General features: G+C 41.2%; 2 protein-coding genes across 4 annotated transcripts in view; one reads left to right on the forward strand and one right to left on the reverse strand.

Annotated features, from left to right (window-relative positions):
• Nucleotides 1–4798, forward strand: part of TPR (translocated promoter region, nuclear basket protein) — a 44773-nt gene extending 39975 nt beyond the window's left edge. For all 3 annotated transcript variants that reach the window (XM_048058997.2, XM_048058998.2, XM_048059000.2), the window contains exons 49-51: nucleotides 1282–1400; nucleotides 1967–2065; nucleotides 3082–4798. In XM_048058997.2, the coding sequence (XP_047914954.2) occupies nucleotides 1282–1400; nucleotides 1967–2065; nucleotides 3082–3137 (274 nt within the window). In that variant the 3' untranslated portion in view covers nucleotides 3138–4798. The remainder of the gene's footprint in view (nucleotides 1–1281; nucleotides 1401–1966; nucleotides 2066–3081) is intronic.
• Nucleotides 3304–17587, reverse strand: PRG4 (proteoglycan 4). Its single transcript, XM_067001631.1, has 11 exons — nucleotides 17581–17587; nucleotides 16715–16834; nucleotides 13807–13926; nucleotides 11591–11836; nucleotides 8047–11436; nucleotides 6903–6992; nucleotides 6523–6662; nucleotides 5808–5964; nucleotides 4785–4964; nucleotides 4446–4571; nucleotides 3304–3440 (listed from the first exon to the last, which is right to left on the reverse strand). Exons 1-11 carry the CDS (start codon nucleotides 17585–17587, stop codon nucleotides 3337–3339), a joined length of 4680 nt encoding a protein of 1559 aa, XP_066857732.1. The 3' UTR covers nucleotides 3304–3336.
• Between the last annotated feature and the right edge of the window lie 1052 nt (nucleotides 17588–18639).

The raw sequence follows: 18639 nt of genomic DNA on the forward strand, positions 1-18639 counted from the left end.
ATTTAATTTTAACTATGCCTATGATCCATTAAGTTTCCATTTAACCTGTTCCGGTACAAAGGTCAGTCCACCAGGCTTTAGTAATTTTGCTTAGTAAAGTACTGTGACCTTTTCATGTGAAAACAGAGCTTTTCTTCTGCTAATTTAACATAGCTAATACTTGTCACTTTAAAGATATTTTCCCCATTTGTTCAGAATACAGAGGGCTCCATTGTAGTCAAATACAGATGGTAAAGGCCCCAGTTTGAATGAATAAAGGTTAAAGCATTGCTAGTTGTCAGTAGATAAAATCACTCCTAACAAGGAGTTCAGAAGCTGTTCAGTTAAGCCAGTGCAAGTATTAAAGCCAGCGCACAAGGGAGAGGAATTAGTGGTTTTTAAAAATGGGACAGACAAATGTCTTTGTCTCCTACCTTGCCATTGCAGTTTTTGTATTTATAATAATTACTGTATTATGTGTTATGACCAAATATATTATAAATCTAAAAGGGCAAAGGCTATATTTTAATGTATATTTTACTTTTTCTTGATGCAGCACCAACCTGCATCACCATAGTCTGTCTGCATGTTTGAGTAGCAAGGGCTGAGGATGGATTTTTTGATGTTAAGATCACATTGTTTCCTACAAAACATAGACATGTTAGACATAAATCCATGTAGGAATTAAATGGTTCACAGGATAGTGCTTGTAGTTCAGAAAAGGCATTTTCCGCATCTTAGGCGTTTCAGTTGTCTTCTAACATTTTATTTATATATGTTTACATTTAAGTTGATTATTAAATTAAATGTATACCAAAATGCAAGCTGTATTTAAACTAAATGGAATGTTTAATTATCCTTTTCTCTTCCATCCTCATATTGCTTTTTTTTTTTGTCTTTTGAAGACAGAGTCCAAAAAATTTAGATATTGCACCACTGAGTGGATGTCCATCAGCCTTACCCTTCCCCCATCTAAACATGCATACAACTATCATGTTCTGGTTTTAGTCGTTGTTATTAAATAGTTTCTATAACTTTCTCTGAGAGGTGATTAATATGTTAGATGTGCATGTGGAGTTGGGCTAACAAGGAAATTATATCACTGTTTTTCTAAAAGCCAGATAAACCTGTTATAATTAAGTGGGGCAGGGAAAGCTGAAGAAAACATGAAAATTTCTGGGAAAGGATGTTTGGAAAGGAATCTTTCTGCTCTAAAATAATGCTTTCTTTCCCTGAGTTTTTTTGTCAGTGTGAATACAATCATCTCTCTTCTCCCCATCCTAACCCCCTGCCCCCTTCTAGAATTACTTCAGAAGCTGGCCTAGAAATTGATAGCCAGCAAGAAGAAGAATCTGTTCAAGCATCTGATGAGTCAGATCTTCCTTCTACTAGTCAAGATCCTCCCTCTAGTTCATCTGCAGGTACTGGTTAATTGCTGTAAACAACTATTTCATTAAGTGTAGGAACTTCTTTGGACTAGCTGCTGCTGCACATATACAACACAAGCTATCAACTCTTACTTAGAATAAGAACATGTTTAGATGCCTTTAGTCTTGATGGCAAATCATTTTTACTTGGACCACAGTAACTACAGTAATCCATAGTAAGAATAATGCTTCAAGGAGCAAGAGTTACTGCTGATACCTCAATGATGCATGAGTCTCATCAGTCTATCAACTGTTACATTTGATGTCAGATTTAAAATAGTTTTCAATTAAATTGTCAGAGAATATAAGTAAATGACTGTTCAATAAGTAAATGACTGTTCAGTTACCGATTTACCAGCTAGTGCAGATAATGAATGACATGCCACACTTCATTTGTTCTGAGGCTTTTATTTATATCAGAAGTGTCAATGAAATAGTGCTCACCTTCATAATTTTAAGGTAAATTCAAGCCCATAACATGTATCAAGTCATGTAAACATTAACAGTGCAAAACCACGCCAGAAAAAGACGTTCTTTTCTGTATTTCCACCTCTTCACAGACACAAGTAGTAACCAGCCTAAGCCATTTCGACGTGTTAGACTTCAGCCACCAACATTAAGAACCGGAGTTCGTGGCCGTCAGTTCAACAGACAGAGGGGTAAGCATGGTTGCTCAAATTCAGGCTCCTTTTTTCTTTCAAACCAATTTTTATTGCTTTCTTCTTTGCTGACCATATATGCAGTACCTTATATGCTTGTGTTTGCTTGTAAGACACTGAATAATACAGCATCCGTGCCCTAGCTTTCAGTATGTTGCCCTAAAAGCTCTGTAGGTTTTTTTTAGTATGTTAGTCTGAGCATTTTTGTCATAGGCAAACTTTTCCTGTGGCACTTGCTTTATCAATGGAAAGAAAGTGAATGGCACTATAGACCTTACAAATTTAACTTATTAGACCTTACCAAAATTTTAAAAGAAGCTTTAAAAATAAATACTAGGATATAAGATTATAAATCTTTGTTTTTAAGCTTATATGTCAGTTTCCTGTTTGGCACACAAGGAGTTCCAGTTATCTCACCATGTCTTATGCTGATTTTATTTTTTTTAATTATTTTTTTTTAAAAAGGAATTTAAGTAAGCATTACAGTTACTTTTTTAATCAATGTAGTGTTAAACCAGGAAAATAAATTGTTTGCAATTCCTGTATTCAGAAAAATCTTTATATCAATTGTAAGCAGTTTAGCATTATCTTAACATTCCATAAGACTTGACATGAGTATTGAAATATATGTATTTGTTAAACTAAAAAGTGAAAGAAAAAACAGTGAGGAGGATGACCTAGGATAGAGTTCCACTATGTTGTATCACCATTTCTTTATTAAGTACAAGGAGGCGGTTAACTGATTTCAAATAGGGCATGAGCCCTGTACGTGTTCTTTTGGCGCAGAGCCTGAGACAGGATCACAAGTCAACAACATTCTGTTAAATGACAGAAGCATAAGGTATCCATATCACTAGGGTCTAGGGGAGGAAGAAGGAGATTGAATTTTACCAGAAGGGAAGTGTTCCACTGCAGTAGAAATTCTTTACAGATAGATGAGTATCATGTGTACTAATGTTTGATTAAAAGGGTGAAAAGGATTTCTCTTAATGCATTTGTTTTCTTTCCCAACACAGGTGTAACTCATGCAATGGGAGGCAGAGGAGGCCTGAACAGAGGCAATATTAGTTAAATGATCTGTAAAGTAATTACAGCTGTGTATACGAATGTGCCAGTTTGCCTGTGGTTGCTTTAGTGTAATGAAGCCAGAGCTTAAAGCAGCATTTTATACTTAGATTTGTGTGCACACACTTCAATGTCTTTATTAATAAAACCAGACAAACTGTCAAAATTCAAATGGCATCTTTTTTTAAAAAATCCTCTGCTCTGCATCACTTTTCAGGACAGTTATACCAGTCTTTGGATACAGTCTTTCCTGTGAGAGCGGTAACAGGTCTTGCTATTCTTTTGCCCACGTCCAAACTGTAGTACCGATCTGAAATGAAGATATGTCAAAATTAAATTCCAGAAGCTACATTTAGTATACAGAAAGAATCTTGAAATTAAAGCCTGCCTTTTAATTTCATTTATGGATTAATAGCAGATTTTCATTCCACATGTATATATGGAATTGAGAGGCTATAAAAATCCATTTTTGGCCTCAACTGTTTGATCTGTTCTTCTTTGTGTTCAGCTTAGTTTTACAATACTGCTAATAAATAAATCTGCTGCAAGAACAGGGAGTAGAGAAGATTACACTTCTACTGCTACAACACAAATAGTTTCAAGAATTTAGAAATCAAACAAACTAAAAACAATCCTGCACTGCTGTAAACACAAGAATGCCGTGGTCCATGAGTAGCCAATGTTAAGGTTATAAAATTATCATACTGGCAGAGACTTACTTTAGTATCCTGTATTTGGATAGTCTAGTATTTGAGCTTTTTTTCCCCTGAATAATCAAGAAAATTCTGATAAATGCTTTTAGCTGAGCCTGGCTAGAGGGAAAGGACCTACCTAATGTGGAATTAGAAATAGTTATTTCCTGGGAAATTACATGGTTTGTGTTGCTCCCTATATTTTTGTTGTTGTTGTTTGGTCAGAAATGTAGTTCTGTGGAAGCCAGTGAAAAATCTTTTGATGTATAATGGTCCAAGGATCTCATTCTATCATTAATATGATTGCGTATGTAGTTGTCAGCTTTTTTTTTTGTCATTTTATAAACCTGTACTCTTATGGCAATGCATTCCATAAAGGGCTAGTCTGAATGATTGTACTGCTCTGCTACTAGCTGTCCTGTAACTCGATTTTGAACAGAAACATCTCCATTACAGGCAACAGTTTATTTCTCAGAACTGCTTAATAGTACTTGCTTAAAATTAGCATTGCAGACTCACAAGTGGTAACTTTGCTTTAGAAATCTCATAGGTACATGGCCTTCTTTCTTTCTTATCACTGAGCCTTTTGGAATACAGAGTAACTTTCATTAGCTCTAACTTACTGTAAGAGAAGGCGTAATAATCATAGCCATCTGGCTTATTGTAGTTGGGTACTGATATAGTTGAATGAATTACTTTGGGGAGCCCTCTCCAGTAGGCAGTCATTTTGACTTCCTTACGCAGAACTCCTGCAAGCAAAAGAAAGTGTCACATTTAGAAAGTGTCACAGCACGACTGACAAAAGCTGTCATCTGCTTATACAATCTACAGCAAGCAAGAATCATCAGCTTGAAAAAAAGTAAAGTACGATGTTAGGGAAATAAAAATGTAACAAAGTTGTGATTCAGAGACTACTCAGATTAAAATAATTGTATAAAAGAAACTTAATAAACATAAGATACCGGATTGATATGGATTGATTCTGACAGTCTGAATAACAGTTGGCAATCCTACTGCACGTTGAAAGCGTCTCCTTATTACAAGTCTTGGGACAAAAGCTGGGTATCTTATGGTAATGCGGGCTTTCCTTTGGCACTTCTTGGCTGGCTCTTGTCTGTATACATACTGTTGCATGTTACCATCTAAAAGAGACATTAGTGTAATTAAACAAAATAAAAAAGCTAAATCCGAGATCACAGTATCATCAATATCACAGGCAGGAAGTCAATAACATCATTTTAATATGCCTACAGCTGTCTAATGCTGTTGCAACCTGCAGCTTTTTCTATGCATTCCTACATTTTGCGATGCAAAAGCGTTGCTCTCTAAATCCAATATATGCTTCTAAATGTAGCAATAACTCCTGCAGCCTCATTACATTTCCTGCAGTAAGTACAATTCCCGTGGAACTGCTTTTACTGCTGTCACACTTATTTATCAAGGAGGAGGCTAAGACCATAGCTTTGGGGTACACAAGGGAAAGGCTAGAGTCCAGAAAAAGATTTGCATTTCATTAACCTCAGCTTTTTTTGATTTAGATCATTCTTATGTTGACAGTGCATCATTCATATTAGGTAAGGAAATTACATTCACTTTAAGCATGAAATGAGAAATAGTTAGCAATAGAAAGAACAGAGGGAGACTTCCATGCATAGTTCTGAACTAATAAGGTTATTTAAAGTCTTTCCATCTCAGATTAATTTGAGATTGAAAAAAAATTACCACCAGATAAAACTTACCTTAATGTTTGTTTGCTAAGATCATGTCCCTTATAGTCTGGTCTATTTTAAAAAGCACTTTAACATTCTAATACATTTTTTTTAAAGCTTCAGGCTGTTTTGACTACCTAGTGTCCTATTACATCACTTAGACATATTTTGTTCAAAACAGACACCTATCAGTCAAGAGAAACAGTGTTTTATTCCTCACTAATGCAATTCAAGCACCTTTTCATCATCTGTGAACTTTTGAATTACAAGACATACCTCTTTTGATAAAATAAACTGATTCTGGTCTGCTGTTGTATCTTGCCACAGGGAGCGCTGCTACCATTTTCCCACTTAACCCTGCGAATCCATTTGCAAGAGGTTTGGGATAGCCTTTGTCCATCACACCATTCGTGAAACGCCAGTATAGGTTACCCTAGTGGTTTAAGCAAAAGATGAGCTTCAGAGGAAATTCATTCATGGTAGCTGAGCTTCAATACAGACATTAAAATTAATTGTAATGCTAGCATTTTGATAACTACCACGTAGAACTGGCTGGAACTGTTCCTATGTCCACTAAAAACAAGCTATAACAACATCACAAAATATCTTCTTCAGTCTTTTAACTGTGCCTTTGAGTACGGGAAGAGTCTTGGAAATGAACTGTAATAACGGTTACTAAACAAAGCAATAATCAGATTTTAAAGGTTTTGTTGTGTTTTTTTTTTAACTATTGCTCATACTGATATGATCAGTTAGTCTGTCAGTAACCAATTACAGGGAGAAAACACTGGATTAAGTCTATTTGAGAAGCACAATGCCAAGGCAGTGGAGGTGGGGCTGGGGAAGGGATATGTTTCAGTTCACTCACTCAATTCTAAGTGTGAAAATGCTGCTTATTCTATAAAACGAGCAATGTGGCCTCGGAGCACAGGGCTGCACTGAGCTGCTATGCAGCAGGATGACATTTCAAAGCCTCTCTGCTCTTCCCCACCTTGATGAAGAAGGTCTTCCCGTCGCAGTTGCACCGGGAGAAGACGGTGTCGATGGGGGACGGGATGCCCCAGCCCTCGCTGATCCGGCGGGGGTTGGTGGTCGGCGGGCTCCTGCCGTTCAGCAGCCAGTAGTAGTGACCTGCGGGCGGGAGGGGACAGCAGCCCACACAGTGAGACACGTGGGCGGACAGACCGACGGACACAGGGAGAAAAGCGGAGAAAAGCGTTGGAAAGCAGGATGCCCCTGTGTTGCCTCTCCTCACGGTCCTGCCTGAGGACCTTGTTCCTCACGCCTCCACCCTGAGGCCGCCATGTGGCAGCCTGGGAGGCAGGCCGGGACCAGTGAAGGCCGGGGCAGAGGGCTGCGGGACCGACATACCTCGGAAGACAGCCAGGGTACCATTGGGCAGGGCTACCATGCTGTCCGCCGGCTTCCCACTGCACAGGTCCTTCTCGTTGGTCTTGTCCACTGCAAAATAGCGTAGTTCAGATTAGTTTTTGTTTGTTTTAAACAAAAAGGGCATTGCCTCCCCCTGCCCACATGAAGCAGCACTGGCCGCATTTAAATGGGATTTTCGTGTGTAGGATGGTGTTCAGGGCTCTCCTCAGGTCTGTCTGAGGTTTTTCATACAAAAGGCTTAATTGTTCATTCAAGATATATTGTTAAAAAGTTTAACTCTCATGATTTGTTCTGAGGAGCATAAGACTAGCTGTTTATATAACTAGGTACAGCTATTGTCATTTATTGTTTACCTTATGTAATTCATAAAAATATCTGTAAATGCATCATCTGCTGTCTCATATTTAATTTCTTCATGCTTACGGATGTTTACTCATTCCTCCAAGCTTCTGTAGCAGGTTTCCCCTCCTTCATTCTTAATGGATTTACATTTATTTTCAGTTGAATGTAAAGGAAGGATATGTTTCTGACAAAAATCCAAATATTTTCAATCTATCTAGAAGACCCCTTTTTTGTTTTTGCAAATCATCTGTCAAAACATGAATGAAAAAATGCCCAAGAACCTCGTGGGCTGTATCTTAATATATAATCAATGGTGAGGACATGAAAAAAGTTGTGGCAAAAAGCACAGAGAAAGAATATAAGGAAAAGCTTTCTTGTTTTTCTTATGAGCTCACAAAATCCCAGGTTAGGTACTATAACTAATAGTGGGTATTCAGCCTGATGCTCTAATGGTATTTTCATGAGACTTAGAAATTTATCTTGTTTTTCCTTTTTCTGTTGTTTTTGTTTGCATCTGCCATGGTATTTACAGCAAACATTTTTCAGCAGGACCAGTTGCTGAAATGAGATCATGCTATAAATGAGGTGGAGAATTTCAGTAACAACACAACTGAAAATTAAGGTACCAGTGTTCGGGATGCTGACGGCTGCATCACCACAGTCACAGTTAACCACCAAGATAGGTGCGCCTCCTTCTGACGCTGGATAGAAAGGTCTTGCACATCCTTCACTTGAGGTTTTGTTGTGCTCCCAGTTTTTGTACCTACTGGAATACACTTACCTTGTGTTTCTCCAGGTAGAACTGGCATGTCCACAGTTTGTATTAAAGGCTTGTTTATCTCAGGCTCTTCTTTTACTGGCACGGTTTCAGGGTTGGCTGGATGAGGCTCATCACGTGTGTCAGTAACCTCCTGGAAATGTATATCTGGCTTGGATGTCCCTCTAGAAACAATAAACATTTCTTCTATTGTATCTTTTTTATCTGTTGTAGTTCTCTCTCTGATAACTGTAGTTTCCTCTTTCTTGTCAAGACTAGGGGCCTTTTCAGTGGCATCTTCTAGTTCTTTTTCAGTTGTGTAGCTAGTTTCATCAGTGAGGGTAGTTACCTCTTTTTTACCAGCTGTTGTTGTCTCTTTAGTGGTAATTACGCACTCATTAGGTGCTGCTGCTACAGTCTGTTTATTCTCTGTAGTTGTATCACTTTTAGTTGTTGTCACAATCTCCCTGGTTTTAGGAGCTGAATCTGTTTTGGCAGTCGTTGGCAGCATGGTGGGCTTGCGCACGGGAGTTGTAGCTGCTGGTGTTGTTACAATCACGGTACCCACCGGACGTTCTTCTTCCTTAGCTGTTGGTGCTAAAATCTCTCTCGGTTTGGGAATTTTGTCTTGGGTAGCTGGGATTGCTTCTTTTTCTGTAGCCACTGCAGTCTTTTTGTCTACAGTAGTTGCTTCTAATTCAGCTGCTGTAGTTACAACTTGTTTGGCTGCAGGAGTTATACTTGGAGTATTGTCTGTACCTTCAGGAGAGTCATCAGCCATGGTAGGCTTCTTGGTTACAGTGGTTTTGTCTTTCCTACCTGCTGTTAAAATGTCTTTAAGCACAGTAGTTTTGTCTTTCTTGGGTGTTGTTATCTCTTTGTTCACTGTGGTTGTTTCCTTTTTAGTTGTTGTCTCTTTGGTTACAAGAGTTGTTACAGGTTTAGCTGTCGTTTTGTCATTTTTAACAGGTGTAGTTGCAGACTTCTCACCTGATGTAGTTGTGTCTGATTTAACGTTGAGGGGTGCAGGGGTACTGAATTCGACTTCAGGGATGGTGGGAGACTTTGTTGGTGACTTTGTGGCCAGAGGAGTTGTCTCTTTTGTTTTAGGGGTGGTGGGAGACTCAGCCTCAGTCATTGGTGCCTTGGTGGCTTTTGGGGTTTTCTTCGCAGCTTTGGGGGTCGTTGGAGCCTCAGTGGCTTGAGGGGTGGTGGAAGAGTCAGCCTTGGTTGTTGGAGCCTCCGTGGCTTTTGGGGTCATTGGAGCCTTGGTAACTTTTGGGGTTGTCTCCTTGGCTTTCGGGGTTGTTGGAGCCTCAGTGGCTTCAGGGGTTGTCTCTTCAACTTTGGGGGTCATTGGGGCCTCAGGGGCTTCAGGGATTGTCTCCTTGGCTTTGGGGGTTGTGGGAGAATCAGCCTTGGTTGTTGGAGCCTCAGTGGGTTTTGGAGATGTCTCCTCAGCTTTAGGGGTGGTTAGAGCCTTGGTGGCTTTTGTAGTTGTCTCCTTAGCTTTGGGGGTCATTGGAGCCTCAGTGGATTCAGGGGTTGTCTCTTTGGGTTTGGGAGTCGTTGGTACCTCGGTGGCTTCAGGGGTTGTCTCCTCGGCTTTGGGAGTCGTTGGTGCCTCGGTGGCTTCAGGGGTTGTCTCCTCGGCTTTGGGGGTCGTTGGTGCCTCGGTGGCTTCAGGGGTTGTCTCCTCGGCTTTGGGGGTCGTTGGAGCCTCGGTGGCTTCAGGGGTTGTCTCCTCAGCTTTGGGGGTCGTTGGTGCCTCGGTGGCTTCAGGGGTTGTCTCCTCGGCTTTGGGGGTCGTTGGTGCCTCTGTGGCTTCAGGGGTTGTCTCCTCGACTTTGGGGGTCGTTGGAGCCTCGGTGGCTTCAGGGGTTGTCTCCTCGGCTTTGGGAGTCGTTGGAGCCTTGGTGGCTTCAGGGGTTGTCTCCTCGGCTTTGGGGGTCGTTGGAGCCTCGGTGGCTTCAGGGGTTGTCTCCTCGGCTTTGGGGGTCGTTGGAGCCTCGGTGGCTTCAGGGGTTGTCTCCTCGGCTTTGGGGGTCGTTGGAGCCTCGGTGGCTTCAGGGGTTGTCTCCTCGGCTTTGGGGGTCGTTGGAGCCTCGGTGGCTTCAGGGGTTGTCTCCTCGGCTTTGGGGGTCGTTGGAGCCTCGGTGGCCTCAGGGGTTGTCTCCTCGGCTTTCGGGGTCGTTGGAGCCTCGGTGGCTTCAGGGGTTGTCTCCTCGGCTTTCGGGGGTCGTTGGAGCCTCGGTGGCTTCAGGGGTTGTCTCCTCGGCTTTGGGGGTCGTTGGAGCCTCGGTGGCTTCAGGGGTTGTCTCCTCGGCTTTGGGGGTCGTTGGAGCCTCGGTGGCTTCAGGGGTTGTCTCCTCGGCTTTGGGGGTCGTTGGAGCCTCGGTGGCTTCAGGGGTTGTCTCCTCGGCTTTCGGAGTCGTTGGAGCCTCGGTGGCTTCAGGGGTTGTCTCCTCGGCTTTCGGAGTCGTTGGTGCCTCGGTGGCTTCAGGGGTTGTCTCCTCGGCTTTCGGGGTCGTTGGTGCCTCTGTGGCTTCAGGGGTTGTCTCCTCAGCTTTGGGGGTCGTTGGAGCCTCGGTGGCTTCAGGGGTTGTCTCCTCGGCTTTGGGAGTCGTTGGAGCCTCTGTGGCTTCAGGGGTTGTCTCCTCGGCTTTGGGAGTCGTTGGAGCCTCGGTGGCTTCAGGGGTTGTCTCCTCGGCTTTCGGAGTCGTTGGAGCCTCGGTGGCTTCAGGGGTTGTCTCCTCGGCTTTCGGAGTCGTTGGAGCCTTGGTGGCTTCAGGGGTTGTCTCCTCGGCTTTGGGGGTCGTTGGAGCCTCGGTGGCTTCAGGGGTTGTCTCCTCGGCTTTGGGAGTCGTTGGAGCCTCGGTGGTTTCAGGGGTTGTCTCCTCGGCTTTGGGAGTCGTTGGAGCCTCGGTGGCTTCAGGGGTTGTCTCCTCGGCTTTGGGGGTCGCTGGTGCCTCGGTGGCTTCAGGGGTTGTCTCCTCGGCTTTGGGGGTCGTTGGAGCCTCGGTGGCTTCAGGGGTTGTCTCCTCGGCTTTGGGGGTCGTTGGAGCCTCTGTGGCCTCAGGGGTTGTCTCCTCGGCTTTGGGGGTCGTTGGAGCCTCGGTGGCTTCAGGGGTTGTCTCCTCAGCTTTGGGGGTCGTTGGAGCCTCGGTGGCCTCAAGGGTTGTCTCCTCGGCTTTGGGTGTCGTTGGAGCCTCGGTGGCTTCAGGGGTTGTCTCCTCAGCTTTCGGAGTCGTTGGAGCCTCGGTGGCTTCAGGGGTTGTCTCCTCGGCTTTGGGTGTCGTTGGAGCCTCGGTGGCTTCTGGGGTTGTCTCCTCGGCTTTCGGAGTCGCTGGAACCTCGGTGGCTTCAGGGGTTGTCTCTTCAGCTTTGGGGGTGGTGAGAGAGTCTGCGTCAGTCATTGGTGCTTCGGTGGCCTCAGGCGTCATCTCTTCAACTTTGGGTGTGGCTGGAGGGTCTGCTGTTGTCATTGGTTCTTCTGTAGCTTCAGGGGTTGTTTCTTCAGCTTTGGGACTGGCGGGAGAGTCTGCCTCAGTCGTGGGTTCCTCCGTGCCTTCAGGGGTTATCTCTTCCTCTATGGGTGTGATGGTAGGGTCTGCGTCAGTTGTTGGAGCCTCTGTGTCTTCAGGGGTTGTCTCTTCAACTTTGGAAGTTGTTGGTTTTGTGGTAATAATCGTGGTAGGTGTTAAACTAGGTTTTGGAGTAGATGGTTTAATTGTGGTTGCTATGACTGGTGATGTTGTATCAGGCTGTTTTGTAGTTGGAGGAGGACTGGTCACCATTTTTTCACTGCCCATATCTATGAGAAAAAAACACGTTAAGACATTAAAATTTAAATGCATGCACCTATTTTTTGGATTTTTTTTTTTTTTTAGTATGCTGATTAGAAGTAGCTACTTATCTTTTGATCAGCAGTATTATCTTGTTTTTGTGTCTTTGCTTAAAAAAAGAAAAAGCCTTACGTGTAAAGTTGCATTTTTTTAAATTTTTTGTGTGTGTGTGTATATAAATACATGGAAACCCAAGTTCAATTAGATAAATACCAGTTATGGACTTATGTAACTGCCAAAAGATATAAACATTAGAGATCCAGACTAACTTGGACTATATATTTCCTTTGCCTTCCTGGGACTTCACAGCAGCCTAATAAATTTTAACTAATACCTTTGATTAACCTGTAGCACCTATGAACGCAGCAGAGCAGATTTTAATTCAGTGTTTGTATATGAGACCACATAGTGTTTCTATCTTTTTCATGGAAGGGGAACCACCTTATATAGTTCTTCTAATAGGACACTTCCCTTCCCAGTTTGTACTTTTGATTTGTTCCTTTGGCCATAATTATAATAAAGCCTGCACCTGTGACCTGGACTTGAAGGAGAGGATTAATGAAACAGGAGGAAAACAAACTTTTTGAGTACAGACACCTGCATACATGTCCTACTCTATATCCTTGGTATTTTTCCTCTTTGTGATTTACAGCTTTAAGACTCTACTTTTATATGTAGTTACATGAACTTGAGTCAAATTATAGATATATTCAGCAGAAACTAACATTAAATGTTTCTGCATTTAGTCTTTTGATCTCTCAGTGTTACCTTTGTGATGTTTTGCCATTTAGTTCTGTTTTCAAAGTTTTTTGTTTGTTTGTTTGCTTCTTACTTCTATGATTCCTTACTATCTACTGTTATCACCGAGTTGACACTTGATTCTTGAAAACCTGAGAAAATCAAGTGCAGCATCATGTGATTTGGGGTCATGTTGTTCATCTTTTGAACAAGTATTCTGAAAAAATCTTTCAAGATCTGAGCGATTTCTGACAGTCATGGCCTGATGAATGTACTGATGCAATGCCTCTCTCAGCAGACTGGAAACACTTAGGATCTTGCAGTATGAGGAATAATTCCTGTGTAAATGTATTGTAGAAACAGTGTAGTATGAGCACAGCATTACAGAATAGTATTCCTCCTTCCCAAAGTGTATGTAATTCTGTAAATCAAGTGGGATCTTGTTTGAATTTCCTTAATTCTGTTTCATTTGATCTGCTGTATTGATTTCGTAAAAGGAAACTGCCACAGCAGAAAGGTAAGTACTCCAAATTATTATTGTTGTTATTATTATTATTATATTTTATTATTATTGATAATAATAATAGCAATAATAATAATACCAAAGGGGTTAAAGTATTGGCCAGTATTGACTTCTAGCCTTGTTTCATTGTTGTTACTTCAGGTTTCAAGTTCAAATTGATCTCCCAAATTATCATTTAAAATGCTGGAATAGAATATCAAAGAACACAGAAATGCAACATGTTTTCCATTCTGAAAAATAAAAATAAATTGTTTGTATTTTCTGAAGCTGCATGAGGCTGGGCTTGATTAAAGCTAGAGAAGCCTGTTAGGAGATTTTCCTGTCCTGGTTCTGCCAGTTTTCACTGTCCCAAAATACAACACCCTTCCTGTTCTAGCCATGGATTTTATCCAAAACTGACAATGGCATGTAACATAGTTTTTGAAGATACATGTGGAAATCAAATAGAGACGCAGGAGACATCACCACAATCTAACATCTGTCTGAAGTGAGCGCTGCAAAATCAGTACAGTCTTTCTTGAGAACTAGGTGAGGTAATGAGTTTATAAACTGAGTGGTTCCAAGCTTGGTAACTGTCTGGTAATGTCTCACATTGCCCTTCTGTTTCCAGAGCAGGAAAATGGTCTCTAATATTCCTTCAAGTAACACCCATCCTGTTTCATTTGTGTTCTTTCCTACCTTCTGTAACTTCATGGGGCTGTGTTACTTCCTCTGGCTTCTTTTCTTCATTTGCAGATGACCTCTTAGATGTTGATTTATTTGGTGGAGGAGTCTTGGGTGTTGTCTTTTCTGTGTGTGCTGAAAGAAATGAAACAATCTGTTAATGGGAGTGTTTTTAGGTGTTTGGTGTAAGAAGAAAGTGATACAGAATTTCAGTGTCCCTTTTCCACATAAATCTTTTATTTTTTTCCCATCTATAATATTCTTTAGAATACTATTTGTGAAAAAAGAGAAAAATATCCTTTGGATCCCTAAGTGTTTGTCATAGATCAGAGAAATATTTTTCCCAGAAGTGTGAGGTGAGGCATTCCTAGCTAACAGGAATTTTCAGCTGGGAAAAAGAAGAATTCTGAGTGGAGTTTTATACTCTGAGAATTTCTCTCTTTTTTTGTTTTGTTTTTGAATACAGATAGCTTGGGGCTAACTTGTGAGTGTTTTTTATAGTGGGTATCTGAGAGATGGTGTATTACTTTGATAATCCCTTGAAGATTTAGTTATGATGTAGCTCTTCAGACATGGGATAATTCTGCACATATATCCTGAAGTTTTTATTAGGAAAGAGAGAGAAAATTCAATTGTTGAATAAAATTACTCTGGGAGCTGAATCAGCTTTCAGATGAGTCAATGTGGGGATATTTGATCAGTCCTTAACTATGTGTATATGTTCTGGGGTAGAGGGCTTTTGGAGGAATGGAAAGATAAAAATCTCTAGATGAACTTAGCTCCATTGTCCAGAAAAAAGTGGTCACGATATATAGACAGAGCAAAGTGAAAGTTCATTGCATGCCTTAAGTTATTACATTATTCCAAAAAGTTTAAAATGTTTCTTAATTACTCGGAGATAGCAAAAATACTGAAATACTGGGTACTGAGTAGGGTGAATTTGGGGTGTCAGGTTTTGTGTATGTTTTGACAAACATTAATAGCGAAACTAAGAAACCAAAATCCTAGAAGAAACTTTCTAAGACCATGAGCAGTTGGATAATTTTTCATTATGCTTGAACTGAAGAACAAGTGAAACAGCTAAGTATGTCCTGTGGGTGTTCATGCATCTTAAACTCCTGAATTTCCAAATTGGTTGCACTAGTGCAATGGAAATTTCATGAGTCTGGAATGCCACTGCTACTGTTCTCTGAGATTTTTTTTTGAAAAACATCAGATAAATCACACGTGTGTCTAAGATTTCCAGCAGAATTTTTCTTTTTTCTTTTCTAATGTTATGCTATGTAATGTAATGGCAATGATCTCTGGGCATCCCTGAAGCTGAGACAGAGCCAGGTACCAAGCTGGGATGGGTCTATGCATTCCCTGAAGGCAGAGCTGCAAGTCCCTGGGGACTTTCTGAGCCAAAAGGAGATACTTGGTCAATCAGGCAGCTCTGAGAAGGGTGATCTAGTGTCATCTTTGTCCATTGCAGTCCCAGTGTTACACTTGTACATCTTTTTGGGAATCTTGCTCTAACTGAAGGAGTTTCACAGCAGGGATTAAAAAGCAAGAAGAAAAAGAAGATGGAATGTAATCACTGATAAAATAGTAGATAATGTCATTTAAATCAAGTGGCATCCTGGTAGATCCAGCAGAAAGAAGCAACCTCAGAGGTAGCAAATTCACCTCATGACACTTTTAAGACATTTATCTTGTAGGCATCCAGTCAAAAGTGCTCAATACAGAGTCTATTTCAGTATAAATTACTATGCAACTGAGTAGCAAAACCAAGCAGCTATACCAGGGCTTGGGGACTGGGAGTGGTTGGTAATGTGAACCAAATGATAATCCCTAACACTTCTCCTGTCTGCTAAAGGACAGGCTTTGAAAATTGGCTGCCTTGTAGGTTGTCTGGTCTGTGAAGGGCTGGATAAACAAAAGTGACTTGACTGTGGGGCAGTACAAGCATTCCCTGAACTGAATTCACAGCCTGAAGGCTAAACGTGGACTTTCCTAAAATGTCTCACTTGCAGTGTGAATGTGCAATCACATCTCATCAGGGAGGGCCTCCTTGACCCCCAGGAGGGGGTTCTACGTTGGGCTGCTCTTCCTGTTTTGGATTCAGGGTGGGAAAGATCTGGGCGATTTGCCCGTGTGCTTCCAGTGATTGCAGCAACCAAAAGCAAATGGTCTGAAGGTTCAAGTAGTGCGATCCCCAGTGCAGGGACTGGCTATTACGCATGTCTGGGTGGGTTGCAGGGCAATTTAAGGGAGTTGGACCTACCTTACTACTTCTCCGTATATGACCTAGACTTTTTACTGCAAAGCATCATTCATTTTTGCCCAGCCTCTGTCTTTGAATTTTGTTATTGATATAATTTTAGTAGCATGAGTGGAAATACACGTGTCAAACCTGGCCTTACATGTATTGTTCTGAGTAATGGTTCTGATAGTGAATTAGGGTATGGAGTGCTAAAGAGGCTAAGACAAAATAAAACTTTCCCCTTGGAATTCATACCATGTGATGGATGCCAGTACATCTACCTATATGCTTCAGTGTTCACACTTCAGAAAATGGCCAATTTATTTCTGAAATTAGGTTTTATGATTTTTGTTTTGTTTTGTTCTGTTCGTTTTTTGTATAGCTAATGCTATGTATAGCTGATGCTGAGTGCCAGTGATTTTCGAAAAGGCCAGTAAGTTGTGCAGGATCTCTGTAGTACGGAATTGTTAGCAAACATTTACGTAGTCTCTGCCTCCTGGTTCCTGTTTATTGGGCTGTCATGCTGTGGGTGTACTAGCATGGCTGAATTTTATGGAAAGGTTCACTTGAGAACTAATGTGGATCATACCAAGAACAAAGTCTATGTGGTTTATATTTTATGGCAATGTAAGGTATAAATATATGTAGGAAAAATTTTGCAATACAGAAATTTCTTACCTTCTTTACAGTGTTTCGCATAGTCGGGGCAGCATTTGCCATATCTTTCACAGTCCGCGTCACAGTCACACTCTCTTCCTCTTTCAAAGGCTTCAAAGCAACGTCCTTTGCAGGAGACTGCTACATTAAGGCAGAACAAGGGAGTTAGTATTTTTGTCTAGCTCACATTTAACATTGGGACCTTTCTACAGTGAAGTCACTTGCTTAAGCTGATTTAAAGAACAGCTGCTGAGGTGGTCACTCTGGTCTGATCCAAAACTTGTTTAACTAGTTGAGTCCAGCGAGTTTTGGATCAAATCACGTAACCAGAACAGCACTTTGCCATGGTGGTGTAGTGAGACTGTTTAGAATTCATAGTGGAATGAAACAGCCTCGGAGTTCACTTTAGATAGGCCCCATCACAGAAGGGTTCCCAGACTGGCTGAGGCTGAGACCTCTGGAGGTCACCTGGCCCCAGGCCTGCCCCAGCAGGGCCCCCCCAGCTGGTGCCCAGCCCCATATCCAGGCAGCTCTGGAAGCTCCCCAAGGAGGAGCCCCACAGCCTCTGTGGGTAGCCCGTGCCATTTCCCTAATCAAATAGCAGCTATCTCAATAATGTTTAAATTCAGTAAGAAAGTAATTCTGGGCCACATTTTCAAAAAGATGGTGCTTCAGAGCACCACTCTGCAGCAACACAGATGTGTCTACCAAAGTATTTCTGAAAAAGAATTGGCCTGTATAAGTTATGACTAAGTGTACCTGGTGTCCACAGGCAAATACTGTAATTTAGTTATATGAATGACTATACAAAGTTACACAAAGTCACTATTTTTTAGGTTTTATCCCAGTCTATTACAGTTCTTAAATTATTAATACTAGAGGAGTACCTGCCATGTTTTGACAGATGACTAATAACCACGTTTTTAATATTACAGTAGTGGTTAACATCTGATAACCTTAGTGACCACGGTATGTCTGTTTTGTACTAAATAACGACCAGATTGTTTTGGAAAGTGTGTGTGCAGCTATTACAGACTAGAGCAAAACATGCTTGCTGTATTTGTTAAGAATTAAGTTTGTCCTTAAATGTTTACATTACAAACTATTTTTGAAATTCGGTAATATCTTTAATAGGTATTTAGTTGATAGCTAAATTGGAGTACATTAGACCTGAAGTGGATATTTTTTTAAGATGCTTAGCATCTCATAGAATTGAGCTGAGAATTAACTATCACTTGGTATTTCCAGAATTATCATGTGATCTATTGTTGTCCTGTATCTTTACTGTGCATGAGTCCCTTTGAAGTCAGCGTCTTGCTGGCACTCAGGGCATAAAATCCTATTTTACAATTAAGTAATTATCTATGAAAGTTAGCATCACTGTGTAGGCAGATTTTGAAGAGTTTCTGACCAGTGTGGAGATGGTGTGATCTGTTGATGCCAGTGTATTCATTCCACATGCCTATGTGAGAATTGTTTTTATTTTTTAAAGAATTAGCATTTTAGGTCATGCTGCTTTTGAGTTTTAATACTCAGCCTGTATTGCTAGATCTAAGAAGTCTTTTCTTACACCATCAGTCTTATTAGAACTACAATGTAGTGTAACAAACTACAGTTATCTAAATCACTGGTATTTTTGACATATTGATAATTTATAAGAATATCATATATTTGATAAATTCTTCAGTAGAACAGTTTGGAATACCTGTGCTTATTTACACTATACAGTTTTATATTGCATATAAATAATACTTGTCCAGCCATCTTTTCTGTCACACTCTGGACATGGTTCAGACCCAGAGTTAATTTCTGTCAGTGGAAGGATTCCCTCTGACTTTGGATTAGACCGTACAGTCTCCACATCTGTTACATTTGAATGGGATTGTCCCAGAATTTCTCTCTGGAAAACCCTGAAACTTTCCTTCCTACCTGAATTTGCTTTGAAC

This window comes from Anser cygnoides, chromosome 8 (genome assembly GCF_040182565.1).
Source record: "Anser cygnoides isolate HZ-2024a breed goose chromosome 8, Taihu_goose_T2T_genome, whole genome shotgun sequence".
Lineage (NCBI taxonomy): Eukaryota > Metazoa > Chordata > Aves > Anseriformes > Anatidae > Anser > Anser cygnoides.